The following is a 19,724-nucleotide window of genomic DNA, read 5'->3' on the forward strand; positions in this document are numbered from 1 at the left end:
CAGAAAATCAATTATTCCACCCTCGAGGATCGCCAGAAGACGTGGATTTGCACCGTGAATTGCAGGAGATTCCCAGTTGAAAATGAAGGGCAGGCATGGGAGAAATACCTGGCAAGGTCGGGCTAGCAGTCGATCACTTTCGGAAGACTTTGGAAGTCGATATCAGATCCTCGTGGAGGCTGGAAGGAAAAGTTACCGCATGAAATGGGGGACTGACAGATGTGATGTCAGCTCGCCACATCAAAGCTGGACGCAACGGCTGACTAGATTAATTGAGAGGTCGATTGAGTGATTAGCCGAGGGTATCGGAAGGTGATAAGAACTCGTGGCACATTCACGACCGGTGTGCTTTGATGTGTCATACTTGTCACGGCACAGAACAGTTCCAGGGACACTTCAAAGCCACCCAACCAATGTGAACAAATTAACTCCCGGAAAACGCTTCCGTTTGGGACAAGTTCTTTTGAATCGATTTCGCAATATCGATGCTCCTGACAGGGTAAATGCTGTGGAAGCACGATTGCGATTGACTTAGGTTCTAGACCATTCATCCCCCACCTCTCGATTCATTGGATTTTCTACCTTGGCCAGCAAATGCTCAAACCTGGCAAAAACAACTTCGTTTAGCTATAAACACTATGACCCTATGGCTCTGATATCTGTAATCTCAGTCGCCAACACGCACAATGACCAACGATTGATAGACGAGGCTACTACTCCGGTGCATCATTCAGCCTTGTCACTGCAGAAACCAAAGTTCAAACCGACAATGAAACCTTCTTATGTTTGGAGTTTGCAGCAAACTTCTCGACTGGCACATCCACATGCTAGGCCATGATCTTCTTCACGTCGCCCAACCACCAGTACAGCACAGTTGCAAGCAACGCGAATCCGGCTGCAATAATGAACATGTGTCGAATCGCATCAGCATTGGCTTGTTGCAAGGCACACAAGCCAGAGGACAAAACGGCTTGGGTGATGTCATGAACCTCGCCCGCCTGTTCCGCCCGAGCAGCATAAAGAGCCTCGACAAATATTGGCGGTGAGTCGGCAGTGAGCCCCTCTGCAGCAATTGCCTTTCTAGCGTGGTCGGGGATGTATGTGGTTACTTTTTGATTCACGACGGCAGAATAGATCGATGTGATTACTGCCGTACCTAAAGGTTGTGAAGTCATCAACAAGCCAGTTGCGGATGCTAGGTGAGTACATGGTGCAGTGAACTGGCCACCTGCCACGGCTTGCGAGAGAACCGTGCCAAGATCAAAATCACCCAGCCCAGCAAAAATCATCATTTTCGCGTTGTCACCAGGCTGGATCGTGGCGAGGCCGATTGTACTGACCAGCCCTACGAAAAAGCCAAGACCAAAAAGCTCTCGGATCGATCTTAATCTCAGCGTCATATAGCCGAAGGCCAAAGTCCCAATCGTGCAGGCAGCATAAACAACACGACTCGCGCTGATACAAGGAGGGGTCTTCTTTAAAAGAGAGCTCCGTTCTATATGAGAAAAGTGGGAGCCACTGAGTGGAAGAGCCAAGATGTCCTCATCGGTAGAGGCCCGGTAGGCTTTGTGCTCCTAGCCCTGCGAGCTTATCAGGTCAAGGCTGTTATTGTATCTGAGCCGACTCCCACAAAAGAAGACCAAGTCTTGCACTTCGTGGACGATGCTCTAAATCCTTTGGCTGACAATGCAAATACAAAGTGTCATGAGGCTACGCCAGGTAAAGGCATGGATATAGTGACCGATGATTTCGCTTCTTGTGGCGTGATCAGATTTCTAGCCCAGTTCAAATGCCAATATGCCCTCGCAAGCCCTTCCTGATATGGAGCACCATGTAATGTCTGCTGGGAATAGCGCAAGTGGGAGCTTAACAAATACTCAGCGCCTCAGATTACGTAGCCTGTGAGCTTCGATGCTATTCTTACCCATCCTGACAGCGAGGCATGCATTGAAGCTACCCTGGCGGTGATCGAAAACCCTTAGAATTTACAATTATTTTGTAATCCTTCAGTGGAAGAATTGAGGCAATCCATGTAGGATATTCTCAGCAGATTGTATGGAAATTGGCAGCCCAAGCCGTGCATCATCATCAGACCCAATCTTTCCGCTATCTCGCCTTTGACCTTCAAGCCGACGATATTGGTCCTAAGCCACAACCGCGATAGCGTTCCGCTCAGCGGAAAGACTCGCCACCACTACACTCGAAAGCCTGTCCAGTAAAGAACGCTGCTTCTGGGCTAGCGATAAAGGATAATGCATGTGCCATATCGAGAGGGTGGCCTCTGCGCTTGATGGCCTGGCGAGCGAGGACACTGTCAAAGAGCAGTGAAGATTGTTCGGTCTCAGCAACTTTGGTGAAGTCAGTAAGACCCGGGAGAAGCGCGTTGACTGTGATGCCAGGTCCAGCTTCCACTGCACTCGCGCGAACTAGCCCGATGATGCCGGCTTTGGAAGCAACATAAGGTGCTAATCCAAAGGCCGGGTTACCAGTTGTTGAGGAGGACGTGTGTATAATGCGCCCATATCTGGCTTTTCGCATATGAGGGAGAACGGCACGAGTCAGGAAGAAGCCTCCATCGAGATTCGTCGAAATTACTTGTTGATAGTTTTCCGTGGTTTGGCGCTCCAAAGGAGAGAAAACAGCCGTGCCAGCGAGATTGATCAAAACATCGATCTTGCCAAATCTTTGTATCGTAGCGTCAATCGCCTTGTTGACAGATCCATCATCACTCACATCGCAGACCTGGATTTCTGCCTTGCCTCCTTGTTGGAGGATAGAAGACTGAACGTCCTTGATGTTCGGCTCGTCGATATCAAAAAGCACGACATCTGCACCTTGCTCGGCAAAGAGATGTGCCGTCACTTTCCCGATGCCAGATGCTGCTCCGGTAACAACGATAACATGATCTAAGTATTTGTTGGCATAGACCTTGATGGAAGGAACTTGTGCACCCTTCTCGTGTGTGATAGCTTTCATGCTTGCTGGCAATTGGAGAGTAGCATTCATGTCAGACTATGTTGCTTGATTGAAATATTTTGACGGTCGCAGCAGAGACGGTGATGTGATTATCACGTATCCAGCCATACCCCAAGGGCTCCGGCGAGCGGAAACGAGTAGGAATATATGCCTTGAGTGCCTACCACAGCATCATATTCTCGGTGGGTTTGTTGTTCCGAATTTTGCGGCATTTTCTCCATGTTGTCTCTGTCGTATGTATGTTCATGCATAATTGGTGGAATGCATCCCGCAAGACTTACATGAGGGGGTGCAAGTCCAAGGCTCAGATGCCGTGATGTAGAGCCACTCAAAGTTACCGCGATGCTGCATAGAGCGGCACAGGTTTCATATGGCTTAGCTGAACCCTATCGCTGAGCTGTGTGAAAGAGGCAAATGGGAGAGTGGTATAAACAGCTATGCGTCATTTGAGTCACAGCGAGCAAACCTTGCTAGTCTTTCTTTCGGCGTGTACGAGACCACGGAACAGATGGAGAGCCTCTGTATGCCCTGCTAGATAAGTGGGTGGCACGAATGGTCGTGGCTCAAACGGATAACCAGACTCATGGCCTGAAGCTTTACGGCTTGAAGTGGCATTAAATTAATGTGAGGTTCGCATGAGTGTGGTCTTCAACGACCAACGGTTGGACTTTTCGGCAAGCAGAACGAGTTCAAACTTTTGTCAGCTTTGGTTCTTGGGAAACATCTCCTTGCTTCGGAACATCAGGTTCCGCCGATTCTCACGTGATTGATGACAAGCAATTTCGGATGGAGTATGGTATGCCAACGAACGTCTCGGCTTACCTTCCCCGATATTCGAGTCCATCTGTTCATCCAACTTCCTGCGTTTCGGTCGGCGGCCCTTGAGAATTCCTGTACTGTTCGACACACGATCAAGCGTGATTATCTTGATTGCACTCGGTAGACGACTAATATTCCCCCCATGCCTCAATGGTGGATTGATTCTCAAGTTATGGCGATACGGTACTGTCCGTGACCAGTTTTCCACTCCTTCACATTTTTCTGCTTTTGTCAATCATGGCTTCCAGCTCCTCTACCGCGCGACACCGCCCAGCGAAAGCCGCGAAGAATACTGCCGCGAAGAATACTGTCGCGAAGAATACTGCCGGCATATCTAATGGATCTGCGGGTCATAATAGCGCTGTTAAAAGTCCAAGACAACATTCAAATGAACCCCAAGCGTCCCACGGCTCGTCCATTGCTCTCATCTGGGCGCCGACCTTGATTCTCATTTTTGGGGGTTGCTGCTCAAATGTCTACACCCTAGAGTCTATCATTCAGACCTCTCCTTCTTCCGGTTCTTTGATCACGGCTTTTCAGTTCCTCCTCGTCGCTCTGGCCACTCTTCCAAAGCATTTTTCCTTCCGTCGCGGTTGGCGAAATCTGTACCTCAAACCCCGTGCTATTCCACTGAGAAAATGGCTGGTCTACACAGCATACTTCTTGAGCATCAACATTTTAAACAATCTCGCGTTTAACTATCGCATCAGCATCCCCTTACACATTATTTTGCGTTCTGCAGGGCCTGTGACCACCATGACAGTTGGCAGGATTTGGGGAGGGAAACGTTACCCGACCCAGAAGGTTGTTGCGGTGGCACTGCTTTTTGTAGGTGTTGTGCTTGCAGCAATTAGTGATGCCTTAGCCAAGCCGCCGCATACCCACCGAGACGATCTGCACGAGACATCTTCCTCAAGTGTCAACCTCAGCGGAGTTTCACATCAGGCACCTGGATTTGCGCTGCTCGCATCTGCCCTTGTTCTATCAGCTTGTATGGGTCTTTATACCGACGACATGTACAGTACGCACGGACGCTCGGGTTCGATCACAGCTGAGACACTCTTTTACAGCCATACCTTGTCTTTACCTTTCTTCGCAGCCCAAGCCAGACCACTTATGGATGAATTCTCCAGCATTGCAGCCGTGGCAACTCGTGATCCATCATCGATCAAGTCCGAACCGTCTCTTTTGACTCGGTATCTTCCTATCTCGCCCATCTCACCTCTCAATAACTTGACCATCCCACTCCCCATGGTCCTACTTTGGCTCAATGCCCTCACACAATTACTATGTATCGTTGGTGTCAACCGCCTGAGCGCCCAGTCTTCTTCGCTGACCGTGAGCATTGTGCTCAACATCCGCAAACTTGCAAGTTTACTATTGAGTATATGGCTTTTTGGCAATCGATTACCGATTGGTGTGATTGTGGGTGCCGGAGTTGTGTTTGTGGGCGGCGGCCTCTATGCTCTGCCAGCCTCTGGAAAGTCCAAAAATCCAATTCCCGGAGAGATCCAAACTAGACTAGACAAAATAAATAAGAAGACCCGTTAGATCCACTTCCAAGCAACGAACAACATCTATTGACAGAGCAGTGTCCTGTACCTCCTTAGGAATAGAGAAACTTTTCAATTCTTCGTTTGGTCGCTCTTGCTGCCAATGGCAGTGACAGATCGTCGTCGATTCTAGTCGCGTGTAGCTGGAATATGGTAATGTATTTTGCCCCCATCAATCCCCACAATGTTATTCATACGTTATTTCCAGAAACCCGGCTGAGCATTCCTGCGCGTATTTGCAGTCTCGTGCTTTCCTTCATAGGCATGCATTGTTAGAAGGTAGGTGCTTTGTTGCCGGATGCGACAAAGAGATTTCGTTTCATTGTTGCATCTCTGAGCCTCTTGTTTCCGACAAGCCATCGGACTGCCTAAAGATCTGCTGCCAATGTCGACTTCTGCGATTGATGTGCCGTTTTTCGCATCAAATATATGTTCGTCACAGCTTGATCAGTCCTAAGCCGGCTTGGACCCATGAGACTCTTCTCCCTCAATCAACTGCCGTTCAGTATTCCCCTTGCGATCTCAGCACCGTTTTGTGAGGAGATACCAAACCTCCTCGCACAACTCGGTTGATATCCTTGGTGATGTCGACCGAAAAGTATGAGATTTTCTTTCCGGAGGGAGAAAGATATTGGTTTTGCCGTCATTTGGGCGTGGGTTCCTGCGCGACTACTTCCGTTGTTCGATCAATCGCTGACAGCAAGGACTATGTCAGAAAGAAGACAAAGCCAACATCAGGAGATGGTCTCTATTACTCCTCAGAAGTGAAATACCGTCGTGAGCATTGCCTGATTCCACAATTGGTCACACAAAAGGCCTTTTTCGATTTGCCGACAAATTCTTTGGACCGCGATGAGTTCAAGTCTAGCTCGATGATATTTTCCTTCTGTAATGGTGGAACCCTCTCAGGCTCCTTCAAAGTTGTGTATCAAGAATCCGAAATCATCCTTCAGAACCTCGTTTGGTATCTTTTGAGACAAGGACTCCAGGTGCTTGACTTTTTACGCGATGGCTACCCATCCGTTGTTCACAATGATGTCCATCCGGAGAATATCTTTCTCCTTTCACAGATGATAAGCAAACATTGCCAAATCCCTGCCCTGGAGATTTTGGACAGGCGTATACTCAATCCCCTTCTATCTGGGGAATAGCCAAAATCCAGCAAGAAAAGGTCTCGATTCAAGAACATCTTCGGATGATTCTCAAGGCATCTTCTCCGACGTTAACCATTTACTTGATGCTATCAAGTGGGCTCTTTCTGGTGCTATTGATTGGTGTACAATCCGAGGCAATCCGGTGAGTACGGAAGCTCTCGATGAATTTCGTGACGAGTTTCAAGATCTTCGCGTCAAATTGAGGACTGTTTGTAAAGACTATTTACGCAATCAAAGTGGACGCTATGAAGATCTTGTCCGACTGCGTAGATTTGGTTCCAAGCAAGCGAAAAGATCTCTGTCAACTTGGGAAGACATACCGGACTTCCAATGGACGAGGCCAGATCGCTGTCAGGACGATGAATCAAAAGACCCCCTCGAAAAGGCACAATCACTGCAATCTTTGAATCTCGACACGAACTTTGGCTCCAAGCAGACAACGTACCCGGCCCTTGGCAAATGGCCGGTGTTGATGCATTCACAAATAAAGTCATCGCAGTCGAGAGACTTGCTTTGGGCTGCATAAGCCTCACGTCTCCGAGAGCTGCGTGGGAGTTGAAATTTGCTCATGCGCAGCACGGAACTGGGCCGACCATGATATGATTTCAGAGCTCGCGGAAACCGAGGCCGATAGAATAAGGATGGAGAAAATTCTTTTCGCAGCGTCTCAAATCTCACCTGGGCTTCTGGCGTCGAGCTACTTTGATGTTCATCTTGAGCGGGATCAGCAGAGACTTTCACCAGCTGCAGCTCAGGCTCAAGAAAGTACGAACGAGGATAAGATGGAGATCGAGCCGTCACCTGCGCATGAAGCATACACCCAGCAAGTTCAAGGGTATCAGCACCAAAACCGTGAGCGCGAAGAAGAAAAAGCAGCCTGCAAAGAAACTCCTTACCGGATGAGTTGAGAAATCCAGATGTCCTTCACAAGACTGATTTTCAGGCCACAGACTTGTCTTAAACAACCCCAATACTCAATCACAACTCGTTCACGAGACTTCGCTTCCTCAAGTGCTCCTGTGGGTGTCAGAGCTGTACGATGCACTACTTGCTGCAGTAGTAGTAAGGGTAATTTAAATCCTAGTCACCTACGCATGTTCATGGGTCGAGCGTTCAGTATCCAGTGCAATAGCCATGAGCAGCGAGCTGTTCAACAAAAACGCAAAATTTCTCACACAATGATTATAACTATTAGATCAAATGTGCTCTGTCTCTGTTCCAACTTGCCTCCCCCGCATTCTGGTTAAAAGAGCTAATTGACTTGAGAAGTTTTCATTCTACCAATTTAGACACAGCGATCGCCAGCCTGGTCTCGTATTTCGGGACTGTGGTGAAGCATGTTGCGACTGAGTTGCTGTAACAAGTCGAAAAACATGTGGCGAAGAGGCCGGTCAAAAGAAGAATGCAGGACTGCGCGTTGCATCCCTCAGAAGGCGTGTCGGTCCTTAATCCTAACGCGGTATACTTGGGCTACCTCGAGCGGAGGGTGGAACGTCAAGTGACTGCGACTGTCGACCTCATAAATCAAGCCAACGCGTCCACCAACCAGACTGTTGCTCACGACGCGAGGGAACTTGCCATGGCCAGTAAAAGCGACTCCTCGCTCATTGATGAAGATACTAGCTGTGGTCACCACCACCTTTCTGCCTAGTGCGTAGCAACATTATTCTTTAGGGGCATGTTCGACTGGTTCGCAGGCCGTGGTGGCCCTGTTGCGAGCTATTGCTTCTGGCTCTATTGGTCAGTCAGACTCAACATACTCCTTACGCTGCTCACGACTCACGACTGAGAGCTGGCTGACATAGGGATCTAGAGAAGCAGCAAGCAGAAGACGCAGCACCAATGGGCAGATATTGAAGGTTCATTCACCGTGAATAATATACTGTATACCTCGCTTGATTCTTGATTTCCAAGCTCATTGATCGACCCATTCCGGATCTGATGAAGCCAAGTCACTTCAGTCGATGGTTGTTTTGCGTTGTTCTTGTGACAGGTCGACGTGGATTCTGAAATAGGTGGTCTGCTGACGGTGCTATGCAAGCGACGGCTTAACAATGCAGGAGCTGGCAGAAGTAGGGACTGGATAGGATTCGCCAAAGAGCAAGTTATTTTCAACTTTGTTGGGAGGGATATGATCGCGACAGAGGAATAATTGATCGATATGCTCTTCAAGGATCACATTGCGCTAAAGCCCGAACTAACCAAGTCGAAGCAATAACACCTTTATGTAGCCTGCTCATCCATACCAAAATGCACTCTTAGGGGCCGCCTCGATCGAATGAGCCCCTTTTCAAGAAGCAACGTTCCAAGGAGAGGCACGCATTGAAGACTTGAAGTGACCTGGGGTCCCTGAAGGTCGAACCAAGTCCTCACTTTTAAATTGTGCAGCAATCAGTTGCCACTCGGCTGCGATGCATCAATAGTGGGTGAACATGATGAGATGAGCTCTCATGTCCTTCCCTTGCCAGGATAGCAACTCCATCGTGAGGAAACCATCCACAGCGCAAGAATCAAGATGTGTGGCTGTTGCTAGCCAAACAATCATAGCCCCACCTAGCAGTTCGGATAGCATCCATGTGGTTCTACGTGAATCCAGTTGATAATGCATTCGTTCGTGCAGTACCGAGTACCAAAGTACATACTACGAAAACGGGCGTCATTGGTCTCTGGTTCGACACGGAAGACACTCCGGAAGCACCCCCGCCGTCTTCATAGCACTGGCGTATTCAAGGGGCTTTTCCGACGGATGGAAAACCCCCACTCGTCTCATCCTCGGTAATATCCCAGCATCTTCTAGGTCCAATAAACACTTCTATTCGACATCACTTCAAGCGAGTAAGAGGGCGTCTGTCCATCCGGCAACCTGCTGACTATTTAGTGCACCTCCTGTGACCAACTACGGATGAAGCCACAAGTGCATGCGCGTACCACCCTCGAGGTGGCTGCCGTTAGGTAGTTGTTTTTCCTGCACAGATATAGACAAACTAGACAACATCTCATATTAGAGAGATAGATGCCGTTTTCATTAGCAGCCTTGATCGGCCCTTCTTCTGGAACCCGGACAACCCCACGGAAACCCCACAAAAGTGACATACAGAACACCGATCCAGACTTACACAAGGAGAGGAATTGACTACCATCTTCATGCTCAGTGGGGCAATCCCGGTGCCATCACCCAGCGACACGGCAAGCTCTGGGCATTTCAGTAACAGCAGGCGTACCCCCAAAACATGCGGCTGGTTGATAAGCCAAATCCAGGGCGTAAAATTACAGCCTGGTTGCTTAGAGACTCCTTAGCTCATAGGTCCATCTCACTGACCGAGTTTCTACTGCAATACGAACAAGCAGAGCCGGAAAGGAATCTTGGATTGTGTGAAGAGTTCCGACGTTTTCCGGTCACAGGACTACATAGGAACCGTGTCGAGGCCCCAGAATCCAAGGCTGGGACCAGGAAAATATCCACCAGCATTGGAGACCCTGTTCGACCTTAGCTCGACTTTAATTCCCTTCGTGCATCAACTTAAAAGCATACGGGCTACGGTAGATCGCATTAAACTGTTACCACGTTATGGGTGATGGAAATTAACCCCACTCCTTCACCACCAAAGCATCAAAACCCCAGACCTCCATCCCCCTTACCCGCCTTGAGGTGGTGGGTGTTCCACCTATCCAAACCTAATTCATCAATGGCGGAGAGGTTTGGCTGGGCACTTTCATAAAGGAAACGATCTCCCTGCTGTCAAGGCCGGGCTGGCTTCTCTTTCGCCATTATCGTTTCGATATTCATCTCTTCACCTCAGGGCTTTTATCATCGTCCCATTCTGTCATACCATAACACAATGCCTCTCGGAGTCCTCGAGGATAGGAAGCTCGAGCATGTGCCCGGCACTGCTCCCTTGAACGAGCTCGGGCGCGATGATATAAACGTCTCCGGTATCGACTCTGGCCTGCTCAAGCATGATGCCAGCGGACAGATTGTCCTGGTTCCTCAACCCAGCGACTCGCCAAACGACCCTTACAACTGGTCCCGCACCAAGAAAGAACTTTTCACGCTGACATACGCGTACGGCTGTGGTTGCGTTGGAGGTATGAGCTTTCCTAGTTTTTAATTTGGCACCCTTTTTCTTTGTCCGTGTCCCGATTGAAACTGACGATTCGCTCCAGCTGTGGGACCACTTTTGGGTGCCGCCTTCGTCCCACTTGCAGTAGAATGGGAGGTCTCTTTGACAAACTTCATCACTGGCGCACAGGGCGCAGTTATCGCTGCTATTGCTATCGGGTCTCTTCTCTTCAACGCATTGGCTGTTAAATATGGCAAACGTCCCGTCTACCTCGTCACTTCTGTGGGTCTCGCAGTGACCTGTTTCTGGGCCGCTGAAGCCAGATCTTTCAAGTCATTTGTTGCCGCTCGTGTTCTCCAGGGTCTTTGCATGGCTCCCATGGAAGCCTTGATTCCTGCTTCAATTGCTGATATCTGGTTCGTCCACGAACGTGGTTATCGCATGGCCATCTTCAATCTTGGTGTTCTCGGAGGTATTAACTTGGCTGCTCCTATCGGTAAGTTTGGTCCTCGATCGCGGTGTTGATTTCATCTTACCATTCGATAGCTGGTGCCATTATGGAAGCCAGCAACTGGCGAGTCGTTATGCATGCGATGGGCGGTGCCTTTGTCCTCCAACTCATTTTGACCTTCTTCTTTATGCCCGAGTCCGCTTACCATCGGACTGGAACGCTCAACATCGATACCGGAAAGCACAACGTCGAGACCGAAAAATCAGTTGCTGCCGACCATATGGAAAACACCAACGAAAAGCGTGCAACATCCACTCCGACAGCTGTCGACTCGGCTGTGGAACCAAAGATGTCCTTCGCTCGGGAAATGATGCCATACTCCGGTTATGTCAACCACATCTCGTTGCTCTCTACTACGATTCGCCCATTCGTCCTCTTGGCATCTCCCGCGGTGCTGTGGGCAACCCTGCTCTTTACTACTTGTATCTCCTGGCTGGTCGCCATCTCCATCACTCTTTCTCAGATCTTCTCGGCGCCACCATACAACTTCTCCGTTGCATCCGTCGGCGCCACCAATGTCTCTTCCTTTGTTGCCTCGATCATCGGAACTGCGATTGCAGGCCCTGCCGTCGACGGCATTGTCAAGCGCATGTCGAAACGCAATCACGGTGTCTTCGAGCCTGAATTCCGACTGCCCATTATGGTCACCTATCTCTTGTTCACAGCAACGGGATTCTTCGGATGGGGTCAAGCCGCATATGCTCAGGACCCTTGGCCCATTCCAGGTAAGTTTCTCCTTACAGTCTCCTGACATCTAGCTTGAAGAAGCTAAGTCTCAAACAGTCATCGTTTGTATGGGTCTCATCAACTTGGGAGTGCAACTTGGTACCACCGGCGTCGTCGCATATGTTGTCGACTGCCACCGTGAGCAGGCGGGTGAAGCATTTGCCGCTATGAACGTAAGTCTCCACTTTTGGCTTAGGATCGTATAGCTGGGGAATTCCCTATCTAATTTGAAACAACAGTTTATCAAGAATATGTTCGCCTTCGGGATGACATTCTACATCAACAACTGGATCGCTGTGCAAGGTGTTCGTGATTGCTTCTTCACCATCGGGGGCATCACCGCCGCTTGCACGCTTACTAGTATCCCTATGTGAGTTCCTTTCACCCAAATTGATGACCTCACCAGAATTTGTTGCTGACCAATGTTAGGTACATCTACGGCAAGCGAGCCCGAAGTTGGGTTGCAAGACACGACATTGCGAAGAGAGCAATGTAAGAGATATCTTTCTATAAAATGTGTTCTCCCTGGAACATTCAAGGGTCGTAAATAGGAATTCTTGACAGACTTCGCCTAGCGATCGAGAGCGTTGCAATAGGACTTCTTTGTCTAGAAAATTACAGCATGTTGTTAAAACAAAGGTGAAAGACCGAGAGTTGGGTGGCCACACTCTAATTTTACTCAGTGATATCGAATCGACCTGTAAAGGAAGTCGTCGTTGCCCGAGCCTACCCATCTGGAAGAGCGTTTTCAGGGAGCACTAGAGGTCAGCAGCTCGGGCAAAAGTGGTCGTGTCCAACACTACATCAGGTGTAGCGCCGAGGTTTGAGAAAGGTCAAAATAGTAGTGCTGGCAAATACTAGGGGCCACGCTTGATTCCTGACGTATCCTTAACAAGCCTCCTCAGTATTTTTGTGCAACTCGACTGCCTAAAGGTCATTGTACTGGATGCATCCCGATATAAATTTCTCCTCTGTATCTCTATGGCTTTGTAAATAGCCTGAAAAGATTGCTCATATTGGAGTATGAAGCAGTGCTGTAGAAGCCACGGATGGTCTCGAGGTTGAACAACAGTCAGCCTGAATGAAGACAATAGATCCAAGCTGATGACGTGATTATCGCTGTTTTGAGCTCTGATGTGTTCAAATTGATCTCGTTCTCGCTTTGCTTCCTCTACCCTCCTGAAAAAGGCCACTGCGTCCCACTCCGAATCGTTTATCAGCACGAGAGGAACATCCACTAGTTCATCCAAGGCGAGGTTGGCAACGTCAAGGTTCGCGAAGACCATGCGGAAGTCTTCAATCGCGACTCGACTATATGTAACTACACGCTGCCTAAACTCATCACAAGCCGCGCCTCGGAGGCCCTCATCTATCTCGTCCTGAATTATATCCCAAAGTGCAGGTTTTGAACGAGTTGTTGGCCTTCTACCGCTGCAGAGTCCGAAAACACAAGGGTACTGATATCTTGGTCTAGTACAATGACTGTGTCGTCATGGAGTGTTTGTCGACCAATGAACAATTGAAAGTAGTCATCCTTGTTTTCTTGCAGCTTGTAGGTTTGTAGGATATCCATTTACGTGCCTTCGGTATCATTTGGCCATGGCACAAGCGACGGAACAATGGATTCGAGACCTTGTTTGAGCGCTTCGCTAAATTTTGTCTTGAGCGTATCTTCCTCCGAAGATATCGAGCTAATCAGGCAGCACACAGGAACCGCTTGGTTGCGTCCCCGGACGGCTTTTGTGATCTCATTTTAACGAAACATCCGTGAGAAGAAAGTCGCTCGGAATGGAGATGGTCATACTAACACGGCACACCAGATGTGCCGAAGGGAACCTGGCTGTTCACAAGCATAAGGATTTCCCTACCAAATTAGGCCCGCCAGTGGCTAGACCGGTTCAAATTTAGGAAACAGGACGACCATTGGCATTCTTGTATCTGCTAAATCGTAAGCGAGGCGCTAAACCAAGACCACTACAAGCTACTGGCAATGATAAGTTGTGTTTACTGCGTTAGATGTCTGAGTTAGTACTCAGTACATCACTAGCACTTGTCTGAAACTGTCTAAACTTCTTGGCTTAATAGCCTTGCGAAACAGAGATATATCCTCTATACCTGGCCAGCCTTGTAGAAGTATGAGTGGCTGGGCACCATCCATCTGCGAGAAAGGCTTCCGGCAAACTTCATATCGAACTTCTCATTTTCAACTACCACGGACGACGTGGATCTCGCGAAAGCGTTAGTGTGCTGCCACGACGCTCGCCAGTCAGAATCCAGGCAGCAGGATTTGGCATTGAACTGTCATTCCCTGGCAACCTGGCTATGCGCACCTTTTTGGCTGATCTCGTAGGTCTCGGGTCTAGTTCTGGAAAGCTTGAGCAAGGTACCAGTTCATCTAGACTCGCTCGTGTTTCACGAGCCGTGAAATCTGCAACACATCCACATGTGAACGGCATCTCTGGGGAAAGGTGGCACAACCAGTCCCGAATGCATATCTGAACGACAATGAGAGGATTGTCTTGTCAATTCATTGGCGGCAGGGGCCTGCTGAGGCGGCCTGCATATTTTTTTCTAGACCAGCTAATACACAAGTGGGAACAAGGATGCTGCAGTATTCATATCGGTGGCTGGCGGCCTGATACGCAAAGGCGCGACAGACAATTCTTTGCCCCGTACGGCAAGGACTCGCGGTCTTGAGTGGGGATGGATTTGGCCCAGCTAAAAATGATCGTGAAACAACTCTGTTAGCAAGTTTGAGATGGAGTTGCCCTAGACCACGTATGATGATATCAAAACTCACGATGATGACTTCTCATCGATTCAAAAGGACCTCGTCTCACCGTTAGCTAGACAAGAAACTGAAGGTGGGTTAGAGATTCAATTCGTCTACGTATTAGAATTTGGTGTTTACCACTTACTTTCATTTGCTGATATATTCTGAATCTCGTTGAATATTGCATGCTACGACGTCTTCCAGCAAAAACTTTCGACCACATTCTGTCCATGTCTTAGTTTCTCAGAAATATAGTCCTGTGATCACGATGAGCCCTTAATGCGTATTTCGACCAACCTCAACCAGCTTTTGTGCCTCTGAGTATGACTTTGCGTCACTTTTCAACTCTCAAGCGACATGGCAAGTGACTCCTGCTTCTGGTGCACAATAGGTGCAGCGCAGTACGGCACAGCATTTCCGGTGCACAAGACCGCTGTTCGCAAAACATAGCGGTGAAGGTCTTGCTTTCGACTAAGGTTGGCCCTCTAACAATCCCGGCTTAGTTGATGCAGTGTGATGTGGACAGATCACGTGGATGCACGGGCTGAGCATTGCTCGGACACCTGACCAGCCATCGCTACACACCTTCAGGATTCAAGCTCCCTTTGGATAAACGGGCTAGTCCCGGTCAGTGCTTCTGGGGCTGTTATATGAATGGAATGAGCTGAGGAACTGCCGGCCCGCTTGGTGCCATATGAATGCAAGAGGCTGCTGACTGCCGATTTTCGAGTCTGGGAGGTCGCCAAGCCCCCACAATGATTATTGAATCTTTGTCGTTTCGTCTAGTCGCAATTATTTGGGATACAGTGCCCTCAAATGCAAGTCGATGGCAGCATATTGGCATTGAGTCAAGCACTCGATTTGAATCCGGTATTCGACCCTCCAGCCCCGCGTGCAATCACCACGGACTCCAAATCTGCGGTAATGGGAAAACAGGTAATCTGGGATTTTTCAGCAAGCATTGACCTCTCGTCTATGTTTGCTCGCGTGACTGGAAATGGTCAGTAAGCTGAAACGATGGCAATAGTACATCACCGTCTCCCTGCGAGAAGTTTGAATTGACCCGGTGAACTCTGCAGCCACCGACGAAAACGGTAAAGAAGAAGGGAGTAGCGTTCATATATACCTGCTGCAGATGCGGCCAAACACCTATACGTATCCAAGTCCAGACCTGTCCTCATTGCCATCACGAGCGCTGCAGCAACTGCCAATGCGAGAAAATCGTCAAGCGCTGACCATAAGCCGTCCACGGAACGCCGTGCAGAAGACTCCAGTCCTTAACTGCGACCTCCTAACGGCCTTTCCTGAAATCTGTCACCAAGCAGATTCCCGTGCCTCTCTTATCTGAGCGGTTTCCGTAGACTGCATCAATAACCCACAATGGCATGCGCAGAGCCAGCGGCGCAGGATCTGAGCATTTCGCACAGAAAAGAGCAGGATTGATGGATCAAGCAATGGAAGCTGCTGCTTATGTGAATTGCCTCAAGGCACCTCCACAACAAATCGCGGAATCTGTCTTGCTCTTCTGTGGGATGGCCTACCTTGACCTCCTCCAAAAAAAAAATAATCAACCATGGATTTGAACCGGCTGCAGCCACTGGTATAGGAACTTGCGATGCTCGTGACGACAGAAATGACAGTGATGAAGATGACGAGGACGACACCAGCGTCGATAACGATACCCATGTCACCTAGAGAAACAGCGTTTAATGATTTGAGTGCCCCGTCTCTCGGCAGGGCTCTAGAGCTCTTGCAACAACGGGTTGTGAAGAATTTCCAGATGAGCAGATGACAAGGCAGCCTCTAACAAGATTGGAATACGCCCCACATTATCCAATCAGGGCATTTCGGGTTTTTGTCGAATCTGGTACCAGTTAGTTAGGGTAATTATCATTCAGATTAGTAGACGACAACATCCTGTTTGATGGTCCTCTGCATCGTCGCCTCGGGCATGTGCAATGCGTCCTGACGTGGTTTGTGTCAGTCCGTATGCCCGATCGTATTCCAGACTCCAGTTATACTTTCGACCATTGGACTACCTTCGTTCGCTCTAGGCACGCCGTAGGAAGATGTGTACCGCCGCCATTGACCAGCATGGCCTCAGAAAGCAATACAGGCTAAGAAGCAGGCAAGGCAAAACAAGCCCTGGATTTGCTGGACAAGTAAGCAGTGCTCGGCCCCCTTCAGCCCAAATTGACACACATTCGGCGGGTTCCGAAACTCGGAGTTGCTCAATGATTCGTAGCCAGCAAGTCGGTGTGCTGAATCACAAAGCGGGAGCCGGCGAGTGTGGCTTGCAAGCCAATAAATCACCATCAGCTGTACAAACGCGTCTCAATATCCCAGACCTCACTAGTGACTATTGTGCCCACTCTCACACTTGTACTTGGGCAGCCACTCTATTGATCGTAGTGGTGACCATATCAACATGCTGAAATCCCCTTTGCCATCTCAGGACGGAGTGAGGCGGCTTGTGCGGTTCGCGGCCATGCGGCACATTGATGCTCGTGCCCTAGGGACCGAACTGCGCTTGCCAATTGCCTTGAATTAGCCTGCTGGTTGCCCTCGCACTGCATCCTCACCATCCTCCATACAGCTTATGGTGAATCCGATCAACTTCAATTTTGCCGTTGCATCATTTCAATAACACTCGTGGCTCCATACAACAGCCTCCCTTAAAGCCGTTGCTGCCCAAACGCCCAAGGAGTCCATAAGCTCTGCAACCATGGCACCAACAGCCGCTTCTGTATTGCTGCTTGCTGGAATTCATGAGAATACTTGATTCTAGCGGCCTTTTCAAGATTGCCTCCGTTACGCGGTATTGAGTCACATTGGTTGTTTTGCCCACGTTGATTCTGATCAATGCGGATGGGCTTCTCACAATAATCGGTTAAGCTCTGAATGGCTCATGATGCAGTGAACTAGGCTAGCTTGTACAACATGAACTGAGCAGATCATACTCTCCAGTGAAAGGAGCGTGGGTTGCAGTACAGGCTTCCCTTGTCCAGCGTTTCCTAGCTGTTAAGGCAACCGAGCTGCGTTCTGGAAGCCTTCTCGTGGTATATCTTTACTTGGTTGAGCAGCTGTATTCAAGTCCGAATCGATGTATGGGACGATGCGTCTACCGCGGGCTTCATTATGAAATCCCGGCACAAGCGCAAGAAGGCCAAAAGGCGAAGCGGAAATCGTGACAACGATAAAAATCAGGCTGATTCAACAGAAACAAGCTGTGATGGCTGGCCTCTAGTCTTGAGTGCGCGTCGGGATATCTCCCTTAGCACGGAGAACCAGTCATGGATGCAAAGTCGAGTGCGACTCGGCGAGGATGACAGTGACGACACATACCAAATCTTCATGCGCGGCCCCAGTGATCCATTTGGCCGGATACCGATAGCAGTCAAGCTTGAAGAACTCTGTTCTGGAACGAGTCTTGAGAGTCTTCGAGAAGCTGAACACAATGAAGATGGGTCAGTGCGACTTGTTGCGTGGAGGGACGACAGAAATTTCGAGACTAAAAGCGCTATTCCAAGTACATGTTGCAAACCCCTTACCGCTTACGGTCTCTTCCTTGACCTGAGAAGACACCGCTTTCCAAGTGCAGTATTCGACACCTTTGGCACCGGATGTGGGTTAGACGCAGACCGGCGTCTGACTTTTATCATTGACCTGGACCGATATAGCATTTTCGCACTGGTATGGACTGCACCTCCTCACCAGGTCCCTGCTCTTCGCAGAGCCTTGTACAACCATCTCAACTTCGAGCCCTCGCTTGAAATGACCGCTAGCGTCAACATACTTCCACCATTTGAAATGGCGTTCCATCTCCCGTTTTTCGTTCTCAGGAGTTCGAAGACCAAACGGGGAGATCATCGGCACTATAGTGACGGAACTCCCCTGAGGCGCTCACACAACGTGTCGTATATTAATGGGCCAACAAATCCAGCCTCAGAGTGGCTTCATGAAGCCCAGATCTCCTGTTTTGTGACAGGATCGGACGAGTCCAGGTGGGTTGCACACCTCTGGGTCGACAGATACTATTTCGACCCCAACGACGAAGATGAAGAAGACGTATTTGAGTACGTGACTGATGCTCTTGAGGATTCTGGCATGCAGTCAGACCCACTGCTATATGGGATCGCGGATGCTAACAAGCCTGCGTGGGATCCCAGGATATATTTCCTAAGTGCGTTTGCACCTCGCCTCGCACAGGTGCGCCGAGAATGGGAAAGGGTGGTGATGAAATTTCGCAATCGCATTCACGCCTTTCCAGAGGCCCTTCAACATGATGCAGGCAATTCAACAACCTCCAATCTTTCCCTGGAAAATGCGACCGAACTCGATCTGCACGCCTTTCGCAGCTGCGTTCTAAGGACTAAAAATATGACGGATCAATTGAAGCAATGCCTTTCCAAAATGAATAAGGCTTGTGAGCCCTTCTGTTCCAAGTCTGGGGCCTCAAATGGCGGCTCGCTCCGCTTTCCCAGAGGACACAGACTGATGGCTGATGTCCACGAATCTTTTGATAGGCTGTGTAAGCTCGAAGATGCTTTGAACAATTTGGCTCACGAGTGCGGTGGGTATAAGGAAGAACTTGACGCTCGGCTCGCCTTGGAAGCCCATAGGGCGAGCGACAAACAGCTAGAATTGGCAGCACAGACGATGACTATAAGCAGTGAGCAGCATCAACTAAGCGCCGCTACACTCGAATTAGGAAAGACACAAAGCCAACTTAGCAAAGACGCACTAGAGCTGGGGAAGAAACAAAGCAAACTCAGTGCAGAAGCACTGGCTTTAGGGGAGAAACAAAGCCAAGCTGCCAAAGAAAGCAAGGGGTTTTCGTTGATCATGGTGCTCTACGTCTCACCCGTGGCTCTCACGGCAAGCATCTTCTCAATGCAGGATGGTGTGTTGCCACGTGTGCTTCCATTCGTCCGCCAGAGCCCCGGATGGTTTTTTGGACTAATTGCCATCTTTGAGTTGTTGGGACTGATTGTCCATACGGCATGGAATTGTCAATGGGCTGAGGTTGCTTCCATGACTCACGAATATTACGATGATATGAAACACAAATTTCAGTTTTCAAGGACGAGGAGCCTTGCAGACGACCCGGAGAATGATTGCGTTACTAGTATATCCCAGAGCTCTGTTTGA

The 19,724-nt window shown here is 49.2% G+C and overlaps 6 protein-coding genes across 6 annotated transcripts; 4 read left to right on the forward strand and 2 right to left on the reverse strand.

The window, feature by feature from the left end:
• Positions 1–827: 827 nt before the first annotated feature.
• A1O9_03791 (uncharacterized protein) lies at positions 828–1,400 on the reverse strand (the record flags this gene model as incomplete). Its single annotated transcript, XM_013406084.1, has 1 exon — positions 828–1,400. One exon carries the CDS (start codon positions 1,398–1,400, stop codon positions 828–830), a length of 573 nt encoding a protein of 190 aa, XP_013261538.1.
• A 772-nt stretch (positions 1,401–2,172) lies between these two features.
• On the reverse strand, positions 2,173–2,976 carry A1O9_03792 (uncharacterized protein; the record flags this gene model as incomplete). The annotated part of the gene is made up of 1 exon (XM_013406085.1): positions 2,173–2,976. The coding sequence occupies one exon, from the start codon at positions 2,974–2,976 to the stop codon at positions 2,173–2,175; it is 804 nt and encodes a 267-aa protein (XP_013261539.1).
• A 1,056-nt stretch (positions 2,977–4,032) lies between these two features.
• On the forward strand, positions 4,033–5,346 carry A1O9_03793 (uncharacterized protein; the record flags this gene model as incomplete). The annotated part of the gene is made up of 1 exon (XM_013406086.1): positions 4,033–5,346. One exon carries the CDS (start codon positions 4,033–4,035, stop codon positions 5,344–5,346), a length of 1,314 nt encoding a protein of 437 aa, XP_013261540.1.
• A 586-nt stretch (positions 5,347–5,932) lies between these two features.
• A1O9_03794 (uncharacterized protein) lies at positions 5,933–6,409 on the forward strand (the record flags this gene model as incomplete). The annotated part of the gene is made up of 1 exon (XM_013406087.1): positions 5,933–6,409. A coding segment is annotated over one exon (477 nt), but the record flags the coding sequence as incomplete, so codon positions are not given.
• Positions 6,410–10,341: 3,932 nt separating this feature from the next.
• A1O9_03795 (uncharacterized protein) lies at positions 10,342–12,296 on the forward strand (the record flags this gene model as incomplete). The annotated part of the gene is made up of 6 exons (XM_013406088.1): positions 10,342–10,588; positions 10,667–11,059; positions 11,110–11,799; positions 11,858–11,973; positions 12,040–12,170; positions 12,230–12,296. The coding sequence occupies 6 exons, from the start codon at positions 10,342–10,344 to the stop codon at positions 12,294–12,296; spliced, it is 1,644 nt and encodes a 547-aa protein (XP_013261542.1).
• A 5,415-nt stretch (positions 12,297–17,711) lies between these two features.
• On the forward strand, positions 17,712–19,724 carry A1O9_03796 (uncharacterized protein; the record flags this gene model as incomplete). The annotated part of the gene is made up of 1 exon (XM_013406089.1): positions 17,712–19,724. One exon carries the CDS (start codon positions 17,712–17,714, stop codon positions 19,722–19,724), a length of 2,013 nt encoding a protein of 670 aa, XP_013261543.1.

This window comes from Exophiala aquamarina (assembly GCF_000709125.1).
Source record: "Exophiala aquamarina CBS 119918 chromosome Unknown aczIA-supercont1.3, whole genome shotgun sequence".
Taxonomy (NCBI): Eukaryota; Fungi; Ascomycota; class Eurotiomycetes; order Chaetothyriales; family Herpotrichiellaceae; genus Exophiala; species Exophiala aquamarina.